The sequence below is a fragment of the Caenorhabditis elegans genome, chromosome IV, assembly GCF_000002985.6.
Source record: "Caenorhabditis elegans chromosome IV".
Taxonomy (NCBI): Eukaryota; Metazoa; Nematoda; class Chromadorea; order Rhabditida; family Rhabditidae; genus Caenorhabditis; species Caenorhabditis elegans.
Genome location: NC_003282.8, coordinates 9,824,979 through 9,841,442, shown reverse-complemented (window position 1 = coordinate 9,841,442; position 16,464 = coordinate 9,824,979). Strand labels below are relative to the sequence as shown.

Below are 16,464 nucleotides of genomic sequence, written 5' to 3'. Positions count from 1 at the left end.
CTAGAAACGTGGAAAATGTCAATCAGATTTCACGGGAAAGTTCAAATATTTTTTAATTTTAATTTAATAAACAAGAATATTAGAAAAAAAAACTGCATAAGTTTGTTATATTTGGAAATGAGAAATTCCGTCTGTCGCGGAAGCGACTCCTCCACATCTTTTCACTCGTCTTCTGCGTTCTCAAGTTTTATATTTGTGGGCTTTTTCTGACTCTACAGAGATGGCTGACAAACAAAGGTGGTCGCGATTCAAGCGTATTCCAAATAGATTTGAAAAAAACTAACAAATTCAAATTAAAAACGTGTGACCTTTTCCATAAACTTTCTATTGGAACTTTCCACCTTTTTATCGTGTTTTCAAATCACACATCACATTCCACATCACTTTTCATCATTTCGATATTCACATTGTTTATAAAACAATTTTCCTGTGGAATCTAAGAATTAGTATTAAACTAAAAGCAAAAATGGGACGAGGAGAAGCTTGTGAAAAATCCCAGGAGAAGACTTTTACCGGATCAGTTGGAAATTCTCGAGTGCACAATCTGAAGTGCTACCACGGAGTGCAGAAGAAGGAAGAAGTCGCGTAAGTTTTCTATAATTTTCTTCAATTTTCTTATGAATATTCTCTTTTCAGGAATTTGATGAGAGGAGAACGCCCAGGAACTTTCTTATTCCGCTCGTGTTTTGTTAAAAGTGGCGTGGCACTTGCTCTCTTTCTATCTGTGAAAGTGAGAGCTGGGGATAGCGACGCGAATATACATCATTATCAAGTCGAGGATCGTGCAGGAGAATACTATCTGATGCAAGAACTCATGGAAAAAGAAGAGTTGGTGACACGTGAATCCAAGGCATTCCCAACACTGGAGGAATTGATCGGACACTTTCAACATCACCGACTCGCGTGCAAAATCCGCCTGGGAAGACCTTTGAAGCGACCATCATGGCAGCTTCGACACAATTCCGTTGTCTACGACGATACAGGCAAATTGGGATCCGGAAACTTCTGTATTGTCTACAGAGGCATGCTGAGAAAGCAGGGAAAAATAATTCCGGTGGCAATAAAAGTATCGAAAAATTCGGACAAGGAATCGGCTGCATTGATGGAAACTAGGAATCTATTGCTCGCAGAAGCCAGGATTATGATGAATTACAATAACATTAATGTCATCAGGGTAAGGATTCAAGAATTCTCGAAGAAATAATGCGGGATCCAAAATTTCCAATTATTTGGTTCTGGTGTGGTTCCTGATGACGATCTCCTTTTAAGATGCGTGCTCCACCTTAATATATTCAAAATTAATTTCAGATCTACGGTGTTGCGTGTGATGTTCCTCCATTTATGGTGTGCATGGAATTTTGCTCGGGTGGGAGTTTGGAAGACGCGCTGAAGAAATACGGAAAGGATATGGAAGAATTTGAGCGACAAATTCTCCTTATTGATGTAAGAATACGACTGTAATATTTGAGAATATTATCATTTTTCAGGCTGCCCGTGGTATGAGATACCTTCACGACAAGAAGTGTGTCCATCGAGATTTGGCGTCGCGGAATTGCCTAATTTCTTTCGATGGCATCGTCAAAATCGCCGATTTTGGTTTGAGTAAAACGCTGGAAAAGGATCAGAAAGCGTTCAAGGAAGCTTTGAAAGAAGCGCCACTTGCGTGAGTTATGCGACACACTTTTCGAAAATCTTACTTATTTTCAGATGGCTTGCTCCGGAATGCATTCAGCGTGAGTCTGAATTCTCAACTAAAACTGACGTTTGGGCGTTTGGAGTTGTCATTTTCGAGGTCTACAACAACGCGGAAAAACTGTTTGCCGGAGAGGAAGACATAGCGATTCTTCGGAAGATCAAGAAAGCCAACATGCCAACTATCGAGAATCGGACAAAGGTTCCAGCAATGCAGGCTGTTCTCAGTTCAATTTGGACTAGGAAGCCGGACGATCGACCAGAAATGCAGAAAGTTCTTGAAAAACTCGTGGCAGCTTTGGTGCCGATTCAACCAGATGATCTGAAACGGCTCCAAATCAACAGCCTCAAAGGTGTCAGCAGAACTCAGATGCCAGTGAGTTTTTGGTTTCCCAACTATTCGAATGCTTGCTTTTTCAGAACACAGACCTGGAGATGGATGTGTCGGTGGTGAACGAAGAGGTAGATCAGGATGGATCGGAGAAAAACCGCAAGGTGAAGGGAGGATCCAAAAAGAAAACCGGAAATCGCCATAACCGAAGTGGCAAGAGAACTCCAAAACAAGAAGAATCCCCAAAAAGCAAAAAGCCAGTTCCACTACGCAATACCGTTCGAAAAGGACCCGGAGCCACCTCTGAATGAATAAATAGAACTTTCTAACTTGAGATGCAATAAAAGTTCTGCTTTTATTTTATTTTATTTACACTTTAATCAAATCTTTTGCGATACTGTTTTTATAAGATAAACATCGGAAGCTTTCATTGTGAACGATTTCTGGGAAGGAAACAATATTACCATCCGATAGTAGAAGGTTCTCGCTGATTCCTCACCGAGGAGCTCTGAGATATGTATTCACCTAATTTACACCATCGATCGAATAATCTGTCAGTTTTTCCATAACAGTTTTTTGTCAATCTTTGAATATCTCAAAAACTTTTCTTATTCCGACAATCTTGGTGATATCTGAAGATTTGGTGTTTTTGGAGTTTTTGGATTATTAAGGGGACGTAAAGAAGCGCCTGTTCAGCTGTTAGAAGATGCCGGTAAAGAGACGGATGATTATTAAGATATAAACCTATCTAGGTTTTTAGACTGAGTATCATGAGAGTAGCCATCTAGTTTTTGTGTTACTGTGGTGTCATATGTAACGCCCAAAGTTAATGAATCCAAATTCTTTTCTTGAATTTTTTCATACACAGCGCCAACTCAATTGGGCACAATGCGCATATCACGACTCGCACACAATCGCAATCTGCAAATTTGCACATTCGCACATTCAGCACGTTCAATCAGCACATTCGGTTATCATAATTATTCGGACAAAAATGCTTCAAGATGAAACACAACTAACTTCTGAAAATCGACGCCGATCATGGAGATTCAATGCGGATTTGGGGCCTTTCAATTTTTCTGGTATCAGAGAAATGTGCATTTCAAAACGAGGTTTCTTCCGAGAACAACAATGTCGTGGTTTATAAACGATGGAGAGAGATGCAGACATATGCAACTAAAAACAACAATTTCTCAGAAGTTTATTGAATCAAAAAGTAAGCCTAATTATTAATAATAAGCCTTCTATTGGTTGTACTCAATTTCTCCTCCACATAGGCCTCCTGTAGGTTGTATGGGACCGGAATTGGTATTTTTTTAATCTGAAAAGTTCAAAAACAGAAAAAAAGACTTTTAAAACTCATTTATTGAATAAATCAATAAGGGCTCTATGGGTTGTACTCAATTGGAAGGTTCTTGCGACGAACCATACCGTCTCCCTGGAACCATTCACGACGGAATTGTTTGGCAGCGCCATCCGGGGTGTTGGTCCACTCAACAGTGATACGGTCGTTGTTGGTATCCTCTTGTCCGAAGGCAAAAGCATCGCAGGAAACAGCAAGAAGCACAGCTTCCTTTGGGTCGAGAACTCCACATGGTGGATCAACTCCAAGTCTCTTCATATTGGTGGTCTTGATACCATATCCAATACGACGAGCCGATGAGTTGATCACCTTGATGTGGTAGGTGTGCTTGTCATCGTATGGTGCATTGAAGACGATCTTCGCGTTTGGTTGGGTTTGGATGTCTCCTGGTGGGACTGATTGGGCCATGGTCGTTCGATGAAGGAGTTATGAGAACTCTATGAAGATTATGGCAAAATCTTCCAAATTTATAGCAACATTCTTATCTCTGCCCTAAATCTAAAAATTCATCCAAAAATAGGAGATTACGTTAAAATTTGAAAGAAAATCAGTTTTAGCTAATAGCTGTTTTGAATAATTTCCTAAATTTGCACTGTTCTGATAGTTTGCCATATTGAGGAACAAAAAACCTATTTGTTTTCTGTGAAATACTAAGTACTAGTTGATTAGTTGTTTTGTGGTATCATCGTAAAGATTTGGGGTCACCAAGCTTTAAAATTCATAGTATAACAATTTGAAAATGCAAATTTTTTCTTTACAAGGAAAGTGTTTGAAAACTGTCCCTGACATCGAGATAAAGATAGTGCCAAGCGATAGTAGGATGTCTCAGATGATCCCTCATAAATTTCCAGCTGCTATCACCGGGGAGCTCCGAGAAATTTGGGTCCAAAGTTTCAGTACTGGTTTCAGTTGTTTTGGACTCTTCACCATTGTTTTACAACGGAGGACATTGTTGTGAAATTCAAAGTCTTTGAAGCTACGCAGTTCTGCTGAAAAAAATCTCACAAAAAAAGTGATCAACTAAAACGTTGTAGATTATGACTTTATCTTTGCCGATATATAGACGTTTTCAAAAGTTTCAGTATTGAAACTTTGGACCCAAATTTCTCGGAGCTCCCCGGTGATTAGCAGCTGGAAATTTAGGAGGAAGCATCTGAGACATCCTACTATCGATTGGCACTATGTCATCTCGATGTCAGGGATAGTTTTCAAACACTTCTCTTGTTAGCCCAATTTCTTTAGCCCGTGCGTCCACAATGCTATTTCCATTGTTTTTATCAGAGCTAGACAATGTTTCTCTTGCTAGGAAGAAAAAAAAATTTAACGATTCTCGAGAAACTGGGTGTCTTCTTGAGATGTTTTCCATTGGACTGGAAGCGTGTTTCTTGAAAAACAGGATAAATTGATATGTTGAATCCTAGACCTGTGAGGCAATAGATTAAAAAATTATTTAAATCATTCAGAAAATTTAATTCTTTCACGGATTTTAAAAATTATTGAATTAATTTATTAACTTTTTGAACTTTATGTGACGTGTCTATGGCAAAGATCTGGGACAAAGATAAGAAGGCTGCTATAAATTAGACAGATTTTGTCATAATCCTCATTGAGTTTTTAATAACTCCAACAATAAGTCGCCATGGCCCAATCAGTCCCACCAGGAGACATCCAAACCCAACCGGGTACCAAGATCGTCTTCAATGCGCCATACGATGACAAGCACACCTACCACATCAAGGTGATCAACTCATCGGCTCGTCGTATTGGATATGGTATCAAGACCACCAACATGAAGAGACTTGGAGTTGATCCACCATGTGGAGTTCTCGACCCAAAGGAAGCTGTGCTTCTTGCTGTTTCCTGCGATGCTTTTGCCTTTGGACAAGAGGATACCAACAACGACCGTATCACTGTTGAGTGGACCAACACCCCGGATGGTGCTGCCAAGCAATTCCGTCGTGAATGGTTCCAGGGAGACGGTATGGTTCGTCGCAAGAACCTTCCAATTGAGTACAACCCATAGAGCCCTTATTGATTTTTTTCAATGAATAGTTTTAAAAGTTCCTTGTTTCTTTAGTTTTGAACTTTTCACATTTTTGAATCTTCAAAATTGTGTCCCTTATGACAATTAATTAAATAAATTACAGAAGACCATTTGGAGACCTATGTGGAGGAATAATCGAGTAGAACCCATAGAAAGCTAGATAAGAAAACTCCAATAAATCCGTTTCAATAAATCCGAGAAATTGTTTCCATCCTCAAAAGCTCTTGTTGTTGAGTGTCTTGTATTGCCATCGCAATCGAATTTCAGAAGTTATTCGCGCCTTTCACCACCTTTCACCTTTTGTTCTTGCTCTATCCGTTCTTCGTGCTTTTTATTCTTTAATTTCAGTCCAGACTTTAGACCGTTATAAGATTAACATTTTTTGTGAGGCGCTTTTTCAAGTTCTAGAATATATTTAATTTTAAATTTTATTTGTTTGAATTTACTTATTTATCAAAACGTACAGGGCAATTTCCACAAACTCTGCCTGGCACAACTCAAACATCCTTACAACATTGCAGGCTTGCTCCAGCGCCGGTTGTAACATCGATTTTATTGACAGAAGTTACAAATCTTAAGCAAAAAATGCCTATAAAAAATGTCGAATAAGTTATTTCATTCGGGAGTAGATGCGATTGAGTTTTTCAAAAGGTTATAGGAATACAAACCTTCTCAGTTTGAGTTGGAGTTTTGTCTGATAAAATATTATGAACATGCTTCGTGAGCAGGTTTTTTCATTTTCAGTTATGAAATTAGTTTCTTTAATAGTCAACAGTCTATTTTTAACAACTCATGTAAAAATAATAATTCAGCGTACTTAATTTAGATAATTGAGCACAATCTAGCTGCACTCCAACACAGAGTGTTTTTCATCCAACTGGCAGACTCAAAAAATCCGAAAATTAAAACCCAAAAACACAAAAGAAATTCAGATATCACCAACATAAGAATTTCAAAGATTTCGAGACACCAAGAATGTCTGAAGCAGAAAAGTTTCTAAGGAACTCAAAGATTGACAACTGTTATTGAGAAACTGTCGGAGATGTTCGATCAAATGTGAACAAAGGTGAGAGCATAGGCTTACTAGGTACTTTAGGTAGGTCTAGGTAGGTTATAGGTACTTTCAAAAAATTTGAAAAATCTCTCATCATTCATTGGTTACACGCGACTATTTTGTTGATTACATGAGTTCACTTAGTAACCATTTCCTGACTTATTCCAACTGCCCCTTTCTGTTCCTTCCGACGTGACGACTTATTCGTTCCATCAACACTCAAGTTACCACCCTTCGCCTTGTTCTTCCGTTCATTGGATCGATCGTTCTTCCCAGCATCTCTTGATTTCTTCCGAGTAAGAGTATTATTGGAGTTTGTACGATCAGTCGAAGTATGGCTCTTCCGATTCGTCTTGTTTCTACGATCCATATTATTTCGACGATCTTCCGATTTTTTCTGTAATTTTTATGTTAGAATAATTATAATCTGGAAAAAATGCCAAACCTTCTCAATAGCTGGATTAGGGCTCATTGGTTTTTGAGCATCAAGCTCCAGGGTCTTCTTTTTCTGTTGAAGCATCGCAAGACGGTTTTTGACTTCTCTGAAGTTGATGCGGACCGATGGAATCTTAAAATTGGAGAGTTAACATCAAGAAGAAACTATTCACACCTTACTTTTGCACAACAAGCATCCACAATCTCTTTCAACTCACTTGGATCTCCGTCTTCAATCTTATGTGGGTGCTCCGACTCTTTGATCCATTTTTGCACCTGCTTCAGATTCTTCGGCCACAACGGATCATGTGCACATCTCGTCATAAGTTCCGTGAGCAGTACTCCATACGACCAGACGTCCGTTTTCTCATTGAATAATCCTTTGGAGAATGTCTCCGGAGAGAGCCATCTGATTGGGGCCTTTTTCAAACTTTTCATTTTCGTCTCACTTTCATTCACTGATAAGCCAAAATCAGAAATTTTGACGTTCAGTTCTTTAGTGATCAGGCAGTTCCTTGCGGCCAAGTCCCGATGGATGACATTTTTGGAGGACAGATGCTTCATTCCACTGGCAATCTCCATTGCGAATTTGATGATTTGTTTACTGGGTACGTTTGGAGTACGTTGAAGGTATTTCTGCAAATTTTTCGATATTAATTAAAAATCTGCGGTTTCACTTACTCTCAAATCTCCTCCCGGTACAAACTCAATGACTAACATGATCGGCTGCTGGAGAGACGCGAATCCATACAGAGCTACGATGTTCTTGTGTTCCAGCAAAGTCATGATGTTTGCTTCCTGAAAAGAGTACATTAAATTGGCATCTTCAGATGGATCCTTTGTGGAGGGCTTAAGCTTACGTTGCAAAAGTCCACGAGTTGGGGCCTTTTGGCATCTCCGATGAGTCGTTTGACGGCTACTTCAGTCGGGACAGTTGCTCCCATTGGCACATATTTTGCTTTGATTACTTCACCAAAAGCTCCTCTTCCCAGCTGATTTTCCAAAGCGATTGAACTGTGTTGGAGGATCATCGAACATCGACTGATTGGTACAAGCTGATTGACTACCAGCGACCAGGCATCGAGAAGTTGATATATGTGTTCGTATCGCTTCACAGGAATCCTTGGAAACTTTTCATAAAGAATCGGGCAACTCCATCCTTCCGAGTTCCAGTTGAATTGAAAATGGAAATATTTGTCTTCAACTCGTGCCGTTATACACAGAAATTTGTGTGTTGGACCCATTGATCTACGGACAATGTAAGAGCTCTCCCATTTGAGTAGCTTCTCGGCAGCCTTTCCGAACATCATTCCATGATACCAGTTACGTTGTAGCAAGAATGATTTGATGTATTCCTGAAATTAATGAATCTTTAATATAACCTATGGAAGTTCTAAAATATCCCTTACATCATCATGCTTCTCAACATTGAGAACCAGATCTGGAAACGAATGTGCGTATTCAAGATCCGCTACTTTTCCGGCAACATCCTCATTGCTCACAGCAGCTCCATCAATCACAAGATTCGGAGAATATTTGGTATTACTTGATTCAGCAGTTTCACAACTTTTTTGATCAGGTGTTTTCATTATTTTATATGCAAATGATTTGAATTCTTGATTCTTCTGATCTTCATATGAAAGCAATGATTGAAAATAGCAATTGATGGAGTGGGAGGGGCTAGTGAAATGGTTCACGTTCAATTCGAATTTTTACAAATTTTTTAATTGTTTTGTTATATTTCTATAATTTTATATTGGAATATGAGTTTTTGCGGATTTTCAAAAGTTCATTTAACATTTGAACTTTACGTGACGTATCTAGAGCAAAGATCTAGGACAAAGATAAGAAGCTTGCTATAAATTGGACAGATTTTTCCATAATCTTCATAGAGTTCTCATAACTCCAACAACGACCGTATCACTGTTGAGTGGACCAACACCCCGGATGGCGCTGCCAAACAATTCCGTCGTGAATGGTTCCAGGGAGACGGTATGGTTCGTCGCAAGAACCTTCCAATTGAGTACAACCCATAGAGCCTTTATTGACTTTTTTCAATAAATAGTTTTAAATGTTCCTTGTTTTTTTGGTTTTGAACTTTTCAGTTTTTAAAACGAACCAACTTTGGTGCTTTTGTATCAATTTGAACACAAAATGTGGGAGAGCGTCAAGGTTAAAGCCGATTCTGTTTGAGGACCGCTTGAACTTCATTTTCCGGCATAAATTTGAAGAAATTTCATTTAAAAAATCTATTATTCAGAAAAATGTAGTGAAATCTTTTTTGTATTTGTAACAGTATTCGAGATATACAAAAATTTCTAACAACAAATGGTGTTACAGCGAATGACAACTTTTCGGCAAATACTGTTTTACTACTTGATCTTTTACTACGCATCTTTTTTACTACGGAATCTCTTTCACTACGAATTCCACATCTAGATCTTTTACTACAATTGGATCTTTTACTACGGAATCTCTTTTACTACGGTTTACCAACATAGCTCTTTTACTACAGTACGAAAATTTTCAATTTAAGAATTAAATTTTCAACAACATTATGCCGGCAAACACTCATTGACTACCTTCTCATTGACTACCTTTGCTCATTGACTACCTTTTGCTCATTGACTACCTTTGCTAATTGACTACCTTCAAATGCTCTTTGACTACCTCTATCTAATAAAATTTTCCAAAATTTTTTTTGAAAACTTTTCAAAATTTGATCAGAAAAATGCAATGTTTGTAGTTTTTCTAGTTTGGATGTTCTGCACACGATTGCAGACGAAAACCTGAGGTTTAGTAGAACACCTAAGCTCAAAAAACGCACTCACTTCGGATGCTGATATCTCCGTGGAAAAATTTTTTATGACAAAGTGATCAACTACAAAGTTGTTTATCTTAATCTAAAGTACAACTTTGTAGTTGATTGTTTTTTATCAAAAAATTTGTTGGTCGAGATAAAGTTGTGTAAAGTTCGGCACCTTCATGCTTGTATTTTCTTCTTCTTTTTCTGTTCATATCTCAACCAACAAATTTTTTGATAAAAAACGATTAACTACAAAGTTGTACTTTAGATTAAGATAAACAACTTTGTAGTTGATCACTTTGTCATAAAAAATTTTTCCACGGAGATATCAGCATCCGAAGTGAGTGCGTTTTTTGAGCTTAGGTGTTCTACTAAACCTCAGGTTTTCGTCTGCAATCGTGTGCAGAACATCCAAACTAGAAAAACTACAAACATTGCCTTTTTCTGATCAAATTTTGAAAAGTTTTCAAAAAAAATTTTGGAAAATTTTATTAGATAGAGGTAGTCAAAGAGCATTTGAAGGTAGTCAATTAGCAAAGGTAGTCAATGAGCAAAAGGTAGTCAATGAGCAAAGGTAGTCAATGAGAAGGTAGTCAATGAGTGTTTGCCGGCATAATGTTGTTGAAAATTTAATTCTTAAATTGAAAATTTTCGTACTGTAGTAAAAGAGCTATGTTGGTAAACCGTAGTAAAAGAGATTCCGTAGTAAAAGAGCCGATTGTAGTAAAAGATCTAGATGTGGAATTCGTAGTAAAAGAGATTCCGTAGTAAAAGAGATCCTGTAGTAAAAGAGATGCGTAGTAAAAGATCAAGTAGTAAAACAGTATTTGCCCAACTTTTCTGGTGCTCCGCCAGTAGGAGTGACCGTAATGTCCTTGGATCCTAATTTATGAATGAATCCAAAAACTGAAGTTGTTGGAAGATTTTGTCTTGAAGATCTTTTAGTTTCAGTGGATCACTGGAAAGAAGTTCACGGGATAAAAGTGGAACATCGAAATTCTCTTCAAGTCATTTCCTTTTGCAAAACTCGAGTCGTTCCTCCTTTGTTTAGGAATTTTAAACATACTTAATTACTTCTTCTTAATTCGTTTGTGAACAATTGTTTTCAAAACTTTAATGAATTTCCAAATAAACTTAAAACAACAAGGAATTACAAAGCATAAAGAAATGGGGACTTTCAGAATACTGTAATGCCGGGAAGTAACAACAAATAAAAATATTTAAAAACGATTAAATTATAGATAGAGAGATGCAGCGAAAACAATATCTCTCTTCAAATTCTTTCGAGCATCTTCGAACTTTTGCTCCAACTCCTTATTCGCTAAAGCCTTGGCGGCGTTGATCATCTCACGTAGAACTTCTTCCAGCCGTCGCAAGGTTCGAATGATTGAGCCTGAACATTGAATTTTATTGAGTCAGTGGGGATTTCAGGCACTCCAGAAATTTTGGAAAATTGCCAAACTTCTTTTTAAAGTGCTTTTTTTTAGCTTTTGATCAATTCCAAAAATGTCCGAATACAAATCTAGAACACAAAACTTTTTATTTCTATCTCTGTATTCAGAAAACTTTTTTCCGCAAGTAATTGTCAAATTTTGAAAGCTATATTGTAAAATTTCATATCCTCCTATTTTAGCCCCGAAGGAGCGATTTTGAACTTTTTTTTAGTAATCTAGTAATCTAGAATGGAAAAAAAAAACAAATACCTTCAAAAACATCCGTAGTCTTGACAATTTCACTGAACGTAGCTCCGTTAACCCATTGATATACGACATCCATGAGTCCAGGATTGAAACTACTGACATACTTGTCCTCCATAACTTCCATTTTACATTCATTTGATACCTTCGCCACATTTCTAGCTTGTTCCTGCAAAACATTTCTAATTACTTCAATTATTTCAACTAAAACCAACATGAAGTTCACTGAGACATGTCTGAAGTTCTGTTGCCAACTTCGGAGCTGCACATTTGTCTTGGAACACGAAACACGAGAGTAGAGCAGCCGTTTGAGCGACATCAAGCGTATTGAAAATTCCTTTCAAGAGCATTTCTGTCAAGATCAACTCATCTGAAGCGGATAATTCACAGGCAACGGATCCCTGAAAAAACAATTGAGCATCTTTATTCAAAACCTTGAAATTACCTTAAGAACAAGAGCATCATCGTTTCCCAGATAACCAAGTCTTCTGAGAACACGTTTTCTATTGTTTAATTCTTCCAAATGCAATGTACTTTGTACACTTTTTCTTTCGGCTTTCAAAGCATTTAATTCTTTCACAGCGTCTTGTTTCTGTTCAAATTGTTTTTTGAGATCTTTCATATTATCACGCTTTGTCATTGAATGTGTCTCCAATCGTCCTTCCAAGCTTTTCTCGCGTGCAATCAGTTCCTTCATTTCCACGGTTTTGATCTAAAAAACGTAATACTACATTTTATGAAAAGAGCTATAAATCAGTTGCAATAAATTGGCAAAAACTAAAATTTCCAAAAAAATCTACTATTCTCATCTACTTTGTTATTAAAACGTACTTCCATATCCTGAATGGGGTCCAATAATGGAATTTGATTGCCAAATCGCTTTGTAGCTGCAGCCATCATACCGTCAAGACGCATTTGTCCATCTGGCTTATCAATATCTGCTGGAACTTTGAGGCGAACAGCAGAAATTGCAGTGATTCTATCGATGGTCATAGGCACACGAATCCAGCGACGCTGAAAGGGTTTTTTTGTAAAAAAATGATAATATTAAAATTCGTACCTTTGGCAAATCGAATCCAGGAACAAGAGTTGCGGGATTTGTTGGATCAAATCGACCTTCTGTGTTAATTGCAATCATCATGTCACACAGATAACTGGAATTTATATTCAAAGTGGTACCAGAATTTTTTTTTTCAAAAAAATCGATTTTCGCATCTCGATTTTCTGATATTTCAAAAACATTCTTAAATTTTGGCCATTTCTTGTATTATATTTTTTAACCAAAAATCGAAGGTTTTCTTGTGTTTTACATTTTGATAAAATGTTTAATTTTTTTCCTAATCTAAAGCTGACTAAAACACCGGAAAAATCGGAAATTTTACGACGACACCCTTATTATGAACAAAATTCTTACATTTGATCATTGCGGTCGTCTGGATTCTGTTCTTTTTTGAATTGATTCAAAATTCCCCATTTGAAATCACGATCACCGGATTTTACCTAAATTAGGAAAAATATTCATTACACAGATGGAACATTTTTCTAAAATTCACCTTGAAAAGGCGTCCCGCGTGAAGAAAACCGACAATATATTTGGGTTCTCGTTGAATTTGAATAATTCTTTGACGAGTTGCCTCCAATTGATCTTGAAGATCTACCAAAGTGCGCATTTCATTTTCCCATGGGAAATTGAATGAAGCAATCTTTCGTTCAACCTGCACGCATTCTGAAATTAGAAACTGAAATTAATTGATCTAAAAAATTGAATAAACTACTTTTATCGATTTCAGGAATTTTAGCATAGCTTTGGAATTGATGAAAACTGTTATTGATAATCCATGAAACAGCCATTCCTTCAACTCTCATTAAATTGAGAACCATGTTATAGGTGAGACGAAATTGCGAATTCAGTGGATCAGTAGCACCCTGGAAAAAGTAAATATGAAAGAAGCGTCTATAAGAGCACAGATTTAAATCTGAAACAGTAATTCCTCGAAATGGGCTAGTGTGGCATGTTTTCCAATATTTTTAATCAACATTTTATGATCAAATATAGGAAAACATTATCTGTATCCCAAAAAAACTTTTATTTCAGTTTGAACAACTAGAAAAAGTGCTCAAAATATTTTTTTCGGGCATTTTTCAACTTTAGGACAATGTTGGACCACTTTTCAGTTGTTCCAAATTGAATAAAAGTTATTTTACAGATTCAGAAAATATTTTTTTATAGTTTATCACAAGATTTTGAGGAGAAAAATTACGAGAACATGTCACACTGGTCCATTTTGATCTGAAATAATGGTAGCACCTTAATAATTTGTTTCGCATCATCAGCAGACATTGCAGAGTCGACCATAAGAATAACAGTTCCTCTATCATCTTTTCCACGTCTTCCAGCTCTTCCAGCCATTTGAATGTATTCTCCTGACGTGATATATCGGTTATCACTGCCATCAAATTTACGAGCTGAAGTGAAAACAACAGTTCGAGCAGGCATGTTGAGACCCATTGAGAATGTTTCAGTGGCAAACAAGACTTTTACAAGACCCTCTCCGAATAGAATTTCAATTGTTTCTTTCAAAATTGGCATCAATCCAGAGTGATGGACACCGATTCCACGGCGAAGTAGTGGAAGAATCTGAAATTTTAAAATTTTTCACGAGTTTTGTTGAAAACGAAAACCAACGTTCAAAATCTGTGGAAGTTTTTGGTCTTCAGGTGATAATTGCGCAATCGCACTCTCATAAACCGATTTGACCATTCCTTTTTCGTGATCTTTATTGAAATCCATATCTTTCAAACTTATAGCATACGACTCGCATTCTTTTCGCGAAAATGAGAAAACGATACAGTTAAGGCCATCATTGGAAGCCACTGATCGAATAATTTTGAGAACGTTTGAATCTCCTTGAGTTCCTCCACCAGTTCTTCTTTTATTGAAACTTCCGGCAGAATCTCCAGCTGTTGCCAATCCGCTCATCGCGTCTCTGAATTTGTCTTCGCGGAATTCACCCTGAATTCGAAATTTGTAGAATTTTAAAATTGTTATTTAAATAGTTACCTTCACATTAACCACTTCATACATTCCTTCTCCACCTACTGGATATATCCAGTGTTGGAGAGGAGTTGGACGATAGTCTGTGTAAACCACGTTAACTGGTTGTTGCTTGATGCTGGCGACCCATTCTGAAGTTAAAAATATTTTAAGTAAATCAGATCAACGATTGAAAAACTAACGTGCAAACTGTCTAGCATTAGGAATTGTTGCCGATAGGAAGGCCTGTTTGATGTTCTTGCTCATCAGAATAATTGTTTCCTCCCAGACAACTCCGCGCTCTGAAAATAATAAATTAAATCAAATTTTAACGTTTTCCAGCATACCTTTATCTCGCATGTAATGAATTTCATCATAAACTACCCATCCAACTTCTTTCATTATTTCTGATCCTCTGTAAAGCATTGATCTGAGAATTTCTGTTGTCATGACGAGACAAGATGCATCTGGATTTAGAGTAACATCTCCAGTCATCAATCCGACATCTTTGAATTCTTCTTCCAATTCTCGATATTTTTGGTTTGACAGTGCTTTGATTGGAGACGTGTAGATGACACGTTGCTTTTCTCTGAGACACTTAGCGATAGCATATCTGGAAGAATTAATAATAAATTACAGTTTTTTCTGAATGGTTGTACGAACGTTGCAACAACGGTTTTACCAGCAGATGTGTGAGCTGAGACAAGAACGGATTGATTGTTATCAATACAAAGGATGGCTTGTTTCTGAAACAAAAAATCTCTTACAATAATATTGAAAGTTGAGGATACCTGAAAAGCATCAAGTTGGAATGGATAATATTTTGCAGGCTCTGTTCCACTATTTTCTCGAAGTTCAGCAAATTCAGCATTAGGTGGTATTGCCACTTCATGAGTACAATTCTCATTATCTGTTCGGATTGTATGGACAATTATATTTTCCATTCTTGCTTCTTCGACCTCCTCTTCCTCTTCGACACGAGCGCGTTTTGATGTTGCTTCATCAAAATTTCCAACTCCGACATCATTGTGCATGTTTGCCAGTAAGTTTGTCATATCCTCTCGTGCTTGACGTTTTTTTGCAGAATCGAGCTGGAAAGTTTTAAAATAAACTTCGCATGAATTTTCTAAACGTTACCTTTTCCATAGGATTTTCCGGTGCTTCCTCTACCTAAAAATATAAACTTTCAGATTGTTGTCTGCATAGTTTAAGAGAAGTATTTTTGACTTACGTCCATGATCTCATTTTTTACACCGGGTTCGATGAATTCGTCGAAAAGATCGGCCATTTAGTCTGAAAAATGTGCCACAATAAAATAATAATATTTATATTTATCAAAATCATTCAAATACTTGCAAAAAGAAACCGTTTTAGACCGAAAATCTTTAAAAAAAAAAGGAAAAAGAAAAACATTTTTCGAAAAATAAAGATTGTCAGCGGAGCGCGCTTGCATTTTTTCACCCTACTGTAATAGTTTTGAGACCCTGAAGAAGAAAAGTAGGATGCACCTTTACTTCTTACTGTATTCGGGGGTCGTAAAACAAAAATTTGTTCTGGAAGCGCCAATTTAATTCTAAAAATCATTTCTGACTGTTGGCCTCTTCATTTTCGAATTCCGCGGCAAAAAAGCAGTGCCGAGCTTCTGTCTAGATGTCTGCGTCATTTTGTGATAGCTTCATTCTCTTCATGTCGGCTTTTCCCCGTTTCCGCCGTTTTATATTTGCAAGAGAGACCTGGCAGAAAACGCGGCATTTATATATCGTTTCCTCTCCTTTTCATTTTTTTTTTGAATTGTGTCATCGCTATCATAATTTTATCTAATAGAAAATGAAAGTACTTGTTTCGAGATAAGAAAAAGAAAAGAAAACTCTCAATTTTTTGAAGAAATGTTCTCAAATACATCAGAAATATCCTAGCAACCATATTTTGCAACCTAAACTTTCGAATAATTAGTCGGAAAAACGATACTGATCAGTTCACCGTCAGAAATTCCTGTTTATTGGGTGAT

The 16,464-nt window shown here is 37.0% G+C and overlaps 5 protein-coding genes, 1 non-coding gene and 1 pseudogene across 7 annotated transcripts; 4 read left to right on the top strand and 3 right to left on the bottom strand.

Moving 5' to 3' along the window:
* The first annotated feature begins 358 nt into the window (after nucleotides 1–358).
* kin-24 (Tyrosine-protein kinase) lies at nucleotides 359–2,386 on the top strand. Its single transcript, NM_069360.3, has 6 exons — nucleotides 359–585; nucleotides 637–1,174; nucleotides 1,309–1,443; nucleotides 1,488–1,663; nucleotides 1,708–2,068; nucleotides 2,113–2,386. Exons 1-6 carry the CDS (start codon nucleotides 467–469, stop codon nucleotides 2,332–2,334), a joined length of 1,551 nt encoding a protein of 516 aa, NP_501761.2. The 5' UTR covers nucleotides 359–466; the 3' UTR covers nucleotides 2,335–2,386.
* Nucleotides 2,387–3,410: 1,024 nt separating this feature from the next.
* Nucleotides 3,411–3,794, bottom strand: msp-10 (Major sperm protein 10/36/56/76; the record flags this gene model as incomplete). The annotated part of the gene is made up of 1 exon (NM_069359.7): nucleotides 3,411–3,794. One exon carries the CDS (start codon nucleotides 3,792–3,794, stop codon nucleotides 3,411–3,413), a length of 384 nt encoding a protein of 127 aa, NP_501760.1.
* Nucleotides 3,795–5,025: 1,231 nt separating this feature from the next.
* msp-81 (Major Sperm Protein) lies at nucleotides 5,026–5,409 on the top strand (the record flags this gene model as incomplete). Its single annotated transcript, NM_001380421.1, has 1 exon — nucleotides 5,026–5,409. One exon carries the CDS (start codon nucleotides 5,026–5,028, stop codon nucleotides 5,407–5,409), a length of 384 nt encoding a protein of 127 aa, NP_001366772.1.
* Nucleotides 5,410–6,572: 1,163 nt separating this feature from the next.
* Nucleotides 6,573–8,557, bottom strand: kin-21 (Tyrosine-protein kinase). Its single transcript, NM_069357.4, has 6 exons — nucleotides 8,329–8,557; nucleotides 7,780–8,274; nucleotides 7,601–7,717; nucleotides 7,100–7,555; nucleotides 6,930–7,052; nucleotides 6,573–6,881 (listed from the first exon to the last, which is right to left on the bottom strand). Exons 1-6 carry the CDS (start codon nucleotides 8,506–8,508, stop codon nucleotides 6,621–6,623), a joined length of 1,632 nt encoding a protein of 543 aa, NP_501758.2. The 5' UTR covers nucleotides 8,509–8,557; the 3' UTR covers nucleotides 6,573–6,620.
* A 254-nt stretch (nucleotides 8,558–8,811) lies between these two features.
* On the top strand, nucleotides 8,812–8,955 carry W08D2.9 (annotated as a pseudogene). Its single transcript has one exon. A coding segment is annotated over exon 1 (144 nt).
* Nucleotides 8,956–10,822: 1,867 nt separating this feature from the next.
* On the bottom strand, nucleotides 10,823–15,749 carry mtr-4 (mRNA transport homolog 4). Its single transcript, NM_069356.6, has 18 exons — nucleotides 15,688–15,749; nucleotides 15,594–15,626; nucleotides 15,248–15,547; nucleotides 15,120–15,202; nucleotides 14,804–15,069; nucleotides 14,660–14,758; nucleotides 14,484–14,608; nucleotides 14,109–14,435; nucleotides 13,731–14,060; nucleotides 13,198–13,348; nucleotides 12,976–13,148; nucleotides 12,837–12,922; nucleotides 12,483–12,576; nucleotides 12,254–12,436; nucleotides 11,868–12,134; nucleotides 11,638–11,823; nucleotides 11,429–11,591; nucleotides 10,823–11,118 (listed from the first exon to the last, which is right to left on the bottom strand). The coding sequence occupies exons 1-18, from the start codon at nucleotides 15,742–15,744 to the stop codon at nucleotides 10,961–10,963; spliced, it is 3,081 nt and encodes a 1,026-aa protein (NP_501757.1). The 5' UTR covers nucleotides 15,745–15,749; the 3' UTR covers nucleotides 10,823–10,960.
* A 272-nt stretch (nucleotides 15,750–16,021) lies between these two features.
* On the top strand, nucleotides 16,022–16,131 carry mir-4934. Its single transcript, NR_056450.2, has one exon. It is a non-coding gene; the product is annotated as a pre-microRNA mir-4934 (primary transcript).
* The last annotated feature ends 333 nt before the right edge of the window (nucleotides 16,132–16,464 follow it).

Excerpts from the sequence above, each read along its gene's own strand:
- kin-24 (NM_069360.3), top strand. The coding sequence starts at position 467 with ATGGGACGAGGAGAAGCTTGTGAAAAATCCCAGGAGAAGACTTTTACC. Across the intron at positions 1,444-1,487 it reads GACAAATTCTCCTTATTGAT|GCTGCCCGTGGTATGAGATA; the intron begins GTAAGAATACGA and ends ATCATTTTTCAG. Across the intron at positions 2,069-2,112 it reads TCAGCAGAACTCAGATGCCA|AACACAGACCTGGAGATGGA; the intron begins GTGAGTTTTTGG and ends TTGCTTTTTCAG.
- kin-21 (NM_069357.4), bottom strand. The coding sequence starts at position 8,508 with ATGAAAACACCTGATCAAAAAAGTTGTGAAACTGCTGAATCAAGTAAT. Across the intron at positions 7,718-7,779 it reads AACTCGTGGACTTTTGCAAC|GAAGCAAACATCATGACTTT; the intron begins GTAAGCTTAAGC and ends TACTCTTTTCAG. Across the intron at positions 6,882-6,929 it reads CTAATCCAGCTATTGAGAAG|AAAAAATCGGAAGATCGTCG; the intron begins GTTTGGCATTTT and ends TAAAAATTACAG.
- mtr-4 (NM_069356.6), bottom strand. The coding sequence starts at position 15,744 with ATGGCCGATCTTTTCGACGAATTCATCGAACCCGGTGTAAAAAATGAG. Across the intron at positions 12,577-12,836 it reads GACGACCGCAATGATCAAAT|TTATCTGTGTGACATGATGA; the intron begins GTAAGAATTTTG and ends TATAAATTCCAG. Across the intron at positions 11,119-11,428 it reads GACTACGGATGTTTTTGAAG|GCTCAATCATTCGAACCTTG; the intron begins GTATTTGTTTTT and ends TTCAATGTTCAG.